Source organism: Bombina bombina, chromosome 2, assembly GCF_027579735.1.
Source record: "Bombina bombina isolate aBomBom1 chromosome 2, aBomBom1.pri, whole genome shotgun sequence".
NCBI lineage: Eukaryota > Metazoa > Chordata > Amphibia > Anura > Bombinatoridae > Bombina > Bombina bombina.
The window spans coordinates 873,865,654-873,878,728 of NC_069500.1; the positions used below are offsets into that span (position 1 = coordinate 873,865,654).

At 36.0% G+C, this 13,075-nt stretch overlaps 1 protein-coding gene across 1 annotated transcript in view; it reads right to left on the minus strand.

The window, feature by feature from the left end:
• Positions 1 to 12,286, minus strand: part of CSGALNACT1 (chondroitin sulfate N-acetylgalactosaminyltransferase 1) — a 290,025-nt gene extending 277,739 nt beyond the window's left edge. The window contains exon 1 of the mRNA XM_053703210.1: positions 11,390 to 12,286. Coding sequence (XP_053559185.1) covers positions 11,390 to 12,020 — 631 coding nt within the window. The 5' untranslated portion in view covers positions 12,021 to 12,286. The remainder of the gene's footprint in view (positions 1 to 11,389) is intronic.
• Between the last annotated feature and the right edge of the window lie 789 nt (positions 12,287 to 13,075).

Here is a 13,075-nt window from a genome sequence, read left to right on the forward strand (position 1 = left end):
CCAAAAGCGATTTTCTTTATTGTATAAAAAAACAGAGGATTTTTAAAAATCTAATTCTCTCTTTTACCCTTATGCAAGTTTGTTCCTGCTAAATAAATCATAATGCTTGTAGAAGCTTTTCTTTGTCAACCAGAACAGCTGTAGGAGCTGTCCCTATCAACCAATGACTATCCCTAATATTCAAAAAGAAAATCCAATCCGTGGAGTCCAATGTCCTGTGTTTTTCTAAGTGATACATACTGCATGAAAGGTCAGATTACTAGTGAAGCTCTATCGTAATGTGCGACCGTGACACAGCGGTTTCCCTCTGTGCTAGAATTCATAAACCAGAGAACAGATCTCTGGTTAATGAAAAAAAGTTGCCCTAATTGCCCCTAAAATAAAGAGGACAGTAGAGTATTGTTAAATAAAAATATATGAGCATCTTTGTTTTTGTAATAAAAAACACACAAAGCAGTTATAAGGGGTTAAAGTAAGGAGATGTGAGGTATTAGAAAAAAAACGGCACTAAAAGTGCCTTTACATAGTTGTCAATTGGCACTGTGTTTAAACTATAAATATATAGGTATATGATTATACACATATACATTTATGTGTTTATATATATATATATATATATATATATATACACACATACATAAATATTTGTATATAACACTGCGTGATTTTCCCACTGCACTCACTATAAATATATAGGTATATGATTATACACATATACATTTATGTGTTAATATATATATACATACATAAATATTTGTATATAACCATAAACATATAAATGTATTTATTGCTGCCCAACACTGCACGATTTTCCCACTGCGCTCGGTGGTTTGCCATGTCTGTCAGCATGAAAACAAGGCTCCTATTGAAGCCTATGTAAGCATACTCTCGTGAGCGCATGGCTTCCATGCAAAGCAAACGCGTGGCTGCATTCGCATTGTGCCGCACTTGTAATACCAGCGCACATTTACATGTGCTGGTATTACTGAGTGGAGAGCAAATATCGTGCTCCTGTAATGTAAAATATTGTGCTCAACTCGCAATTTAGCCCATAATGAGTGTGTGTGTATTAAGAACAAAAGTAAGAAGATACACATCGTTAATTAGCCCTAAAAATGCAATACAAAGTCTAAATATAGTTCAGTCTAACCTGCACATTCATATTTCCTTGTCAGGTAGATATATAGATTCAGTACAGTGCCTTCACAGAAGATAATGCCTGTTCTATATGTCTATGTATGTATACATATGTATTTATGTGTTTATATGTGTTTTACTGTATATTTGCATGTCTAAATATGTATGTATATATATATATGTGTGTGTGTACATATGTATTAATGTGTTTTACTGTATATTTACTGTAAATATTTCCCATTCCAATGTTCTTCACTTACAGAATAATTTCCTTTTTATTCTTAAATACATATTTCTATATGTATATATATGTGTATATACCTATACCAGCATATATATTCCTATAGATATATAGGTATAGATATGTATTTTACATGAACAGTATCAGATATATATGTATATATATATACACTGTGTGCAGAATTATTAGGCAAATGAGTATTTTGACCACATCATCCTCTTTATGCATGTTGTCTTACTCCAAGCTGTATAGGCTCAAAAGCCTACTACCAATTAAGCATATTAGGTGATGTGCATCTCTGTAATGAGAAGGGGTGTGGTCTAATGACATCAACACCCTATATCAGGTGTGCATAATTATTAGGCAACTTCCGTTCCTTTGGCAAAATGGGTCAAAAGAAGGACTTGACAGGCTCAGAAAAGTCAAAAATAGTGAGATATCTTGCAGAGGGATGCAGCACTCTTAAAATTGCAAAGCTTCTGAAGCGTGATCATCGAACAATCAAGCGTTTCATTCAAAATAGTCAACAGGGTCGCAAGAAGCGTGTGGAAAAACCAAGGCGCAAAATAACTGCCCATGAACTGAGAAAAGTCAAGCGTGCAGCTGCCAAGATGCCACTTGCCACCAGTTTGGCCATATTTCAGAGCTGCAAAATCACTGGAGTGCCCAAAAGCACAATGTGTGCAATACTCAGAGACATGGCCAAGGTAAGAAAGGCTGAAAGACGACCACCACTGAACAAGACACACAAGCTGAAACGTCAAGACTGGGCCAAGAAATATCTCAAGACTGATTTTTCTAAGGTTTTATGGACTGATGAAATGAGAGTGAGTCTTGATGGGCCAGATGGATGGGCCCGTGGCTGGATTGGTAAAGGGCAGAGAGCTCCAGTCTGACTCAGACGCCAGCAAGGTGGAGGTGGAGTACTGGTTTGGGCTGGTATCATCAAAGATGAGCTTGTGGGGCCTTTTCGGGTTGAGGATGGAGTCAAGCTCAACTCCCAGTCCTACTGCCAGTTTCTGGAAGACACCTTCTTCAAGCAGTGGTACAGGAAGAAGTCTGCATCCTTCAAGAAAAACATGATTTTCATGCAGGACAATGCTCCATCACACGCGTCCAAGTACTCCACAGCGTGGCTGGCAAGAAAGGGTATAAAAGAAGAAAATCTAATGACATGGCCTCCTTGTTCACCTGATCTGAACCCCATTGAGAACCTGTGGTCCATCATCAAATGTGAGATTTACAAGGAGGGAAAACAGTACACCTCTCTAAACAGTGTCTGGGAGGCTGTGGTTGCTGCTGCACGCAATGTTGATGGTGAACAGATCAAAACACTGACAGAATCCATGGATGGCAGGCTTTTGAATGTCCTTGCAAAGAAAGGTGGCTATATTGGTCACTGATTTGTTTTTGTTTTGTTTTTGAATGTCAGAAATGTATATTTGTGAATGTTGAGATGTTATATTGGTTTTACTAGTAAAAATAAATAATTGAAATGGGTATATATTTGTTTTTTGTTAAGTTGCCTAATAATTATGCACAGTAATAGTCACCTGCACACACAGATATCCCCCTAAAATAGCTATAACTAAAAACAAACTAAAAACTACTTCCAAAACTATTCAGCTTTGATATTAATGAGTTTTTTGGGTTCATTGAGAACATGGTTGTTGTTCAATAATAAAATTAATCCTCAAAAATACAACTTGCCTAATAATTCTGCACTCCCTGTATATATATATATTTCATAATAAAAGGTACATTATTTCTATGTTGGGATGATAGGAATGCAAAATATGTGTTTTGCCCAATTGTGTATCTCAATTTCGATTTTAATGCGGTCGGGTTAGCGCACATAAAAACTTATTGAAATATTACATATACAAAATGACTATAAATTATTAGAAATTAATAAACATACTGAAAAATATTCTAAATAATACATAGAATATATCTATATATTTTACAGTATGTTCACTAATTTTCAATAATTGATATTATTTTTTTGAAATATTTTATATGTAATATTAAGATTTTTTATGTATTTTGTAACAGTTAGCCAAAGCTCTGAAGTTGCGCTAACTAGGCGCGCATTAAATTTAATTGTGCTCATGAGAATGCGTTCACCTTCAACTTGTAATACATGCGCTACTTCCAATGCACGCAAATCCGATATCTCTTGCGCACATCAGCTAGTGTGCCACTCGTAAACTGGCCCTATGTGTGTTATCGGTACTTACCACTTACAAGAGGCTGGAAAACAGCTTCTATGAATGTAGCCTGTTGTGTTTTCACAGGAAAAGTAGAATGAGTAGCCTTTGTACAATGCAGTACTATAGTCTGCTCTGTATAGTATGTTTGTATAGTATAACAGTGACTTTCAATTCAATATGGTCCACCAGGCTCCCCAATGATGTAAATTAAAACATTTAAGAATTGTAAGTTGTATATTGCTCTTACTTTTACAGATGTAATTAATAAACTGGACATTTTAATTTACGTAATCATAGAGCCTGGTGGACCATACTGAGTTGAAAGCCGCTGTTATACACACTTTAGTACTGCATAGTTACAGACCTCCCTACTGTCCCTATTTGAGAGAGCATGCAATTTTAAGCAACTTTCTAATTTACTTATATTATACATTTTTCTTTGTATCTTTATTTGATAAGGCTCTAATGTAAGCTTAGGAGCCAGCCTATTTTTGGTTCAGCACCTGGGTAGCACTTGCTGATTGGTGGCTACATTTAGACACCAATCAGCAAGCACTACCCAGGTGCTGAACCAAAAATGGGCCAGCTGCTAAGCTTACATTAGAGCCTTTTCAAATAAAGATACCATGAGAATGAAGAAAAATTAATAAATAATAAGGTTTCATGTCCCTTTAAGCATTTAAAAATTCACAGGCTAATGGTAGCCATTACGGGGGTTTGATAGACCACTGTTTTGTAAACTAAATTAATGATGCTCTTCAGGACACTCCAGGACATTTCAGAAACAGCTCTTCAGGAATCACTTTATGAAACTTAAATGCCCCCTTAAACTTATAAAAAATATATCTGCCATCTTCTTCCCCACAAAGATTTCCTAAGCCCAAACATGTTTGTGCACATAGACATAGCTCACAGAAAAACATATACTATATGATTTATTGTGAGCACAATTTATAGATTTTATTTTACAATATGATCTATTAGTGTCTTTTTTTATCACTGGTCAGTTTTCCCCTGCATATTTAAATACATTTGAGGAGATCTTCACAGTCATAATCAATACGTCTCATTCAAAGCAATTAAGTATTGAATTTATGTCCATAACACAAACACACTTAAACTAATGAAAAATATAGATTATTATATTCTCCTTTTGTTAAAGGACACAGTTGCCACAACAAGTCAATTTTATATCTATTTATCTCTACACATATATATATATATATACTGTATATATATAAAACTGTTACAGTCTGCCTATTTTCTAAAGCAGAAAGTTAATTTCCTGTCTTGCTGTTAAACAGAAGTGCGGCAGAATGAGATTTCTATTATGGCTACCTAGCTGATGTGGGCTGCTCTGCCTTTAAATGCCCAGGCCTGTTTTTGTTCCCAGTCCAGTCCTGATTACATATGGAAGTATAGGGCCTTAAGGACTAAGAGTCTTTTGTATGGGGGACCATTGGGGGCCCCTCAAGTCATAGGAGTAGTCTGGCACCTGGCGTCATGTGTCTCCTTTAGTTGGTAGTTGTTGAAGGGGTGCAACAAGTCGTGGTTCAGCCTGAATTGTGAAAAATGGAAAGGGCAGGTAGAGCATTTGGCCACCAGTGACCAGTGACAAGTGTCTCACTGCACAATGTCCCCTGGAGTATTTTAGGCAAATGGAATGAGAGTACCTTTAATCTATTAGGGTGGACACCCTTTTGCGCTCAAAATGGTTATTGAATGTGCGCCCATAAACGGACAAATTTGCCGGTTTACAGGCGCACGTTAAATTAGCGCTCTACTTGTAATCTAACCCATAGTGGGTTGTAGGACAGGAATGTCTTGCTGACTTGTTATATTGGTTTTGTATTCAAGAGTTAATATCTGTTAAAGGTACATTTTTCTTTGCATAAATGTTTTGTAGATGATCCATTTATATAGCCCATATAGTTGTTTTTTTTTTAAATGGATAGTTTTGCTTATTTTTTAATAACATTGCTCTGATTTTCAGACCCCTAACCAAGCCCCAAAGTTTTAGGAGAATACCGGCGTATTCCTACTCCAGCTTGCTTCTGTTTGTGTAAACTCCCCATATGCAAAGAAAGGGGGAGGGGGGAGGGTCTGCTATTTCCCACATGCAGTGGGTGTACAGGCAACCTTTTAAACAGAGCTAAACTAGATGTTTCTAAGTAAGTGTTTAAATGGTTTTATACTGGATTTTTATATCAGTATCTGTGCATATTATTCTTTATAGTAGCGTCTATTACATGCAGTTACATAAAAATTGGTGTATACTGTCCCTTTAAAGGGATATGAAACATGCATTTTTTTTCTTTCATGATTCAGATAGAGCATGCAATTTTAAGCAACTTTCTAATTTACTCCTATTATCAATTTTTTTTTCCGTTCTCTTGCCATTTTTAACAAATTTCCAATTCTCTTGTATTATTAAATTTGCTTTGTATTTTTTGAAGATTAGGATTTTAGAAATGTGTATATGCAAACTTGAGAGGGGAGTCAATATTAAATACTACTGTTGAAAAGCTAAATGTATATGTATATATACAACAGTCCTCTTTAGAGGAAATGGTGCAGACCCATAAACTAATATTAGATCAAAAAAGGAGAAAGAATTATGGCAGTGATATCCACTACCAAAAAAAGACAGGGAATCAAGCACTCTTCTTTTATCTTTTATATAGCTGTTGTTATTTGGAATTCAAAAATACAATCACAAAAACATGTTATAGAGACACTTCCCTACAGAAATTACTATACACCAAAACCTAGAAATAAACAACATAAATGTGCATATTAAAGGGACAGTCTAGGCCAAAATAAACTTTCATGATTCAGATATAGCATGTAATTTTAAACAATTTTCCAATTTACTTTTTTCACCAATTTTGCTTTGTTCTCTTGGTATTCTTAGTTGAAAGCTTAACCTAGGAGGTTCATATGCTAATTTCTTAGACCTTGAAGCCCACCTCTTTCAGATTGCATTTTAACAGTTTTTCACCACTAGAGGGTGTTAGTTCACCTATTTCATATAGATAACACTGTGCTCGTGCACGTGAAGTAATCTGGGAACTGGCACTGATTGGCTAGACTGCAAGTCTGTCAAAAGAACTGAAAAAAGGGGCAGTTTGCAGAGGCTTAGATACAAGATAATCACAGAGGTTAAAAGTATATTATTATAACTGTGTTGGTTGTGCAAAACTGGGAAATGGGTAATAAAGGGATTATCTATCTTTTAAAACAATAAAAATTCTGGTGTAGACTGTCCCTTTAACAAACTTGTAAAACCAAAAAACTGGCATGAAAAAAAAAGGAAAAAAAAGAAAAAACTAATATATATATAAGTGACGTCACTGGGAGATCATAATACAATGGGTATATAAGGACATGCAACACCTTTCCAGAGGGCAGCCCCAACTCAATGGAAGGGATATACTGTCATGGAATAATTAGGATCTATGTAAGCCCTCACTCAGCCACAAATTGTAGATTTAACCTGCGTACTGAATTAATGCAGCACTAAACAATACAATGGCCTCTATTTATCAAGGTCTGTCGGTCCTGATCCGACAGTGCGGATCAGGTCCACCAGACCTCGCTGAATACGGAGAGCAATACGTTCTCTGTATTCAGCATTGCACCAGCAGCTCACAAGAGCTGCTGGTGCAACGCCGCCCGCTGCAGAATTGCGGCCAATTGGCCGCCAGCAGGGAGGTGTCAATCAACACGATCGTACTCGATCGGGTTGAATTGTGGCGATGTCTGTCCGCCTGCTCAGAGCAGGCAGACAGGTTATGGAGCAGCGGTCTTTAGACCGCTGCTTCATAACTGGTGTTTCTGGCGAGTCTGTAGGCTCGCCAGAAACACGGGCCCTCAAGCTCTATCCGGAGCTTGATAGATAGGCCCCTATGTGTATACATACTGGTTGCATATGGGTAACTGCTCTTCACAGCAGTATTGAATCAAAAAGAACTTGCTTTATATATATGAGGGGCTGGTGCGTTGTTCCATATACGCTAATCAGCCAGGCTTATGTTTCCATTTAAATCAAAACTACTGAAATGAATCAATGTAGCGTTCTTATTATGCTTGCAACATTTTCCTGTTGGAGTCAATTGGCCAATCATATTAAATATCAGTGTTCCTGACTTTTTGAAAAGATGCCAAGCTTGCAGTGTTAGTATTGCTTAAAGGGACACTGAACTCAAATTCTCTTCATTCTCTTGGTATCTTTATTTGAAATGCAAGAATGTAAGTTTAGATGCCGGACCATTTTTGGTGAACAACCTGGGTTGTCCTTGCTGATGGTGGATAAATTCATCCACCAATAAAAAAAGTGCTGTCCAGAGTGCTAAACAAAAAAAAAGCTTAGATGCCTTCTTTTTCAAATAAAAATAGCAAGAGAATGAAGAAAAATTATAATAGGAGTAAATTAGAAGGTTGCTTAAGATTGCATGCTCTATCTGAATCACAAAAGAAAAAATTTGGGTTCAGTGTCCCTTTAAGCTATGATAATTAGCCAACAGAAAACTGTCCTGCACACCAATATGCGTTTGTTTCTTAGAAATGTGTCTGTTTCTTTAGCAGTCGGTGGCAGCGCTAATTGTAAAAATGTATAACAGCTGTAAACTTTATTACAAACCCTGGTGTCAGACGGATAAAGACACTGCACACCTAGGCTTACTATGTAACAAAGGATACTAAGAGAACTAAGGACAAGTGATAATAGAAGTACACTAGAGAGTTATTTAAAGTCCATGCTCTATACAATACATTCATTTTGACTTAAAGGGACATTCCGGTCAAAAATGAAATACACATAGATGACTGACATCTTTGAATAGAAACATATTTGCAATATTCATGAATTGCGAAAAAATGCTTCTAGTAAAAGTTTTAGTGTTAACATATTTCCCTGCACGTGCATGTGAAGCATAGCTAGATATTCTCAGTGCACCAGAATTTTAAATACTGCAGCTGCTCAGAGCACCAGTGGGGCTTGTATCATGTCAGTAATTAACAAATTGAGTCATTACCAGATGGTACAAGCACTTTAGGCTATCTGAGCAAGTGCTGTGTATAAAATGCTGGTGCACGGTGCATACTTAAATACACTTTTGAAACAGCTACAGCTTTAATTAGAAAGCAGTTTTGCTCATACATGTATATTACAAAAATGCTTTAATACAAAACTAAAATGCATCCATGTGTATTCTAATTTTGGCTGGAATGTCCCTGTCCTTTCGATGATTTTACTTATGCATTACAAATTAGTAACTGCATTGCAAAATATCTGCATACAACATAAATATATTAAAAGCATACAACTGTTATTTTGCTAGAAAAATACTTAGTTTTGCAGTCCTGTGACACACCCATTGAAAAGCTTTTTGAATGATATATTTTATTGTTTGCTGTGGCCAGTTAGAGGACAGATATAAATGTATTCCTTACATATATCAACCAATCACTGTGCAGTATGTGGGAAGTTTAGTGTTCTTTCATTCCACAGAATAACTCATTCTCTGTGGGGGGGGGGGGTATAAATTACAGTTCAATTACAGGAAAATCAGGCAAAATAAATAATGAAAATAGAATGCAAACTTTATAAATTACACATAATTAAACATTTGTAGTACTAAAGGGACAGTTTACACAAAAAAATATCTCCTTTAATTTGTTGCCAAATAATCAATTTTCCCTGGAGTGTATTAAATTGTTTACAAATAGCTCCTTAGCCTTTATATTTGCATTTGAAGTATCCTTACCAAAAGTTTCTATACCTAGGTATAGGCTATTAACAGCCAGCAAATGAAATAACACACAGTGGGAGGTGCAAGAGATAAAGTTCTAAAATGTTCATTTTCAATTGTTTTAAGTATTCTACAGAGACAGACATAAGAAAGGGAAGCATTTGGGTGATAACGAGATCTGATCTCACTGCATACTTAGCCTATTTTGATGGTCTGTGGTTTCAAAGAGCAAATCAGGTTATTTAATTTGCAAAAAGAAACATAAATGTGCAATTTACCATACATTTTATATGCTGTAGCTGGTATAACAAGACACAGGGAACAGATTAAGGAAAAAAATAATTTTACAATAATAAAATAAAATAATTTTACAATAATTTTACAGAGGGTTTCCCGGTTTCTGTTCTTAAATGGGCATATTTGTTCACTATTGGTTTCACCATAATTATCCGCTGTCTTAAGTGCACACATACATATTATACACCATTTGTTAACAGACAAACAGGAATTTATAGTGATACCATAAATGGGTATATAAAAAACAATAAACAGTAATTTAATACTGAAAAATAAATTTTTTTTTTTTTTTTCAGTTTTCACAATTTATACAAAACTAGTGTAGCTAAAGAAAAATACCTCCAAATAAACTCATTATGTTGTCCTGACTTTAATAATAGCCCATATGTCTAGGTTTCCAAGTAATTTATAGCAAATAATTACTTAGTAAAAGTCAGTTAAAACTATTTTGCATGGCCCTTTAAATGGAGTTGAATAGATTTCATAGAAGCATCTCTAAACACCTAAGTTGTACTAAATAATGTTTACAAAGTATAAGCATCAATTAAAATAAATTGATCCACTAAAAAAAAAATACTTTGAATTTAGCCAATAATTAAATCGAGGGGTCAGCAAACTTTTACGTCTATCTGTCCCAGATAGTACTTATTGTAGGCTTTGCAGGCCAAGAGGCAAAATAAATATTATGTAGCTTTTTCTATAACAAGAGAGAAAATAAATTTATAAACATTTTATTCATGACATTTAAAATATGTGGCAAACAAATTGATCCACTCAAAAAACTTACTTTGGTTTTAGCTTCATTTTTATTTTTTTTATATTTATTCTGTGAAGAAATTCTACTGTGATGAGATTTAGATTAAAATTTTCTAATTTTCTTGGCAGTAGGGTTTCGATTTATCAAGCTACGGCGGTCAGGGGCATACATATGCTCCCCTGTCTGCCACAGCTCGTCTCAGGTAAGCTGTATTCTGCTGGCGAAATTTAGCATTGCACAAGAATGCTATTTTGCTCTCTTGTGCAATGCCGCCCCTTGCCCGTGCACAGCCAATCACACGCGGGCAGGAGCTGTCAATCTCCCCAGTTGAACGAGACCGGGGAGATTGAAATTCTCCGCCTAAGAGGTGGAGAAGAGATAAGGAAGCAGCGGTCTGATGACCACTGCCTGATAAATACGGACTGCAGGTTGTCTTGTGAGAACCTGCAGTCGTAGGCAGGGGAAGGCAGGCAAAGGGGTTCTGTTCCAGTAAAACTTTATTTATGGAAATTGAATTTCATATTTCATATCATTTTCCTGTGTCACAAAATGTTACTTCTCTACTGATATTTTTCAACCTTTCAACCATTTGAAAATGTAAAAAAAAACATTCTTAGCTCTCAGGCCGTACAAAAATAGATGGTGGGCCTGATTTGGACAGCGGGCTGTAGTTTGCCTACCCCTGATTTCATGTATGCATGTATGCATGACAAGGAACTGATGAGAAATTAAAATATATCTTAGTAATAACATGCTCTTATTTTTACCTGCAACTGAATTTATGGCCATAATGTCAGTGCATTTGCTATTCGGATGAGGAAAATCACAGAGCATCAGCACATGATGCTGAAAAGAGGGAAGAGCGAAGAAAGAGGTAGGAAATACACTTTAAAGAAAAGGACCATTCTTACATGGAAAGCAAAAAATCATCAAATAATATATATCTAAACAATTATATTTCATGTATAAAGCATGCAAAACCATTCTGTACCTTCAATAAAATCTGTAGATGCATATACTCGTCTGTTTGAGTTGCTTTCACTATTGGGGTTGTTCAAGGCCTCCAAAGCTACTTCAACAGCTTCTGCCAGCTCATCCCTCTTGTCCTTGCGTACTGGCTTTTCTTCTGGGTGACGAGTCAGCCCTGTCTCTAGCTGGTAAACTTTCTGCAAAGTGAAACTATCAAAAGGTATTGCAGCATACTCGGTGGGAACCTTTACACCATTGTGTACTTCCGCTTTTTTGACCTGTAAGTGCAGAAAGTCTATCAGGTCTGTTTGAGTCTTCTCAGGACTTCCATGGTCAAAGCTAACTCCTACAGGATCACTGGAGTGTCCTTGAACGTTCTTTAGCTGTTCGCTACGTTCTTGAAGTTCATCTTTCAATTGAGCAATTTGTTTCTTCAGGCTAGTAATGTAGTTCCTATGCTCTTCTTCCCGTTCTTGCAAGATGACTTGAAAGCCTTCTTTCCCTGTAGGGATATTAGGCCTTGGCAATACAAGCTGCTCCTCCTCAGCTTTGGGGGTACAGGCTAGCATGTACAAAACCGATACAATGCAACAAAGACAAACAAGTAGAATCCCCACCCGAGAAATCCAGGACAGAAACCCTCTCCGTACCATCCTTGACTCTAGCACACAAATTCTCACGTCTTCATGACCTTTGATGATCCTGGTCAAACAAGGATGTTCTTAACGCATAAAATAATGCAGCACCTGATGATTAAAACCATATCCCACTAAGCGCATTGGTTTCTTTGATATCAGATTCCAATGTTGAAGTACATGTTCTCTTTGTACACTGATATTTATAAAAATAGTGATATAAAAGAAGGCACCTTCTGGATATTCGTTTCATTCTAATACTGGTTTCCGTCCTGCATTAGCAAGCCAAGACCTAGAAAAAAAAGAGAAAACATTTTGAGTACTGCAGCAGAATAAAACAAATAAACAAATCATTTTAAGTGAAAGGGCCATGAAACCTAAAATGTTTATTTTGTGACCTTTTTGCTTCATTCTCTTAGTATCCTTTGTTGAAGGAGTAGCAATGCACTACTGGGATTAAGCTGAACATATTGGTAAGCCAATAACATATATGTGCAGCCACCAATCAGCAGCTAGCGCTTAGAACCTGAGCCTAATTAGGTATGATTGTCAACAAAGGATACAAAGAGAACTAAAGAAACTATGAGGGAAAATTTGGGGTTTCATGTCCCTTTAAGGTGAGACAAAATATCAGGAAACAAACTGAGTGGTAAGTAAAATTAAACAAAATACATCACTGAGTAGCACATCAGCACACAAAACAGAATGGGAGACTCTGCTCAGTGGCCGGTAAGTACTTTCTACTAATGCTAATTGGCTGATAGTTATGCTTTTCAACAAAGGATACCAAAGTATACCACGGAAACAAAGCAAATTAGATAAGAAAATTATTTAAAACTGTATGCTCCATCTGAATAATAAAAGTTTAATTTTACTTTACTGTCCCTTTAATCAGCTGTTCCCCTACAATTTCAGACAAATGCAAAAAATATAGAAAATGACATATGCCATAATATATCATTCATATTTATATTAAAATTAACTTTAATTCTCCTTTAAAGGGATATGAAACACAAACATTTTCTTTCATGATTTAGATAGAACATACAATTTTAACCCCTTCGTGACCAGAC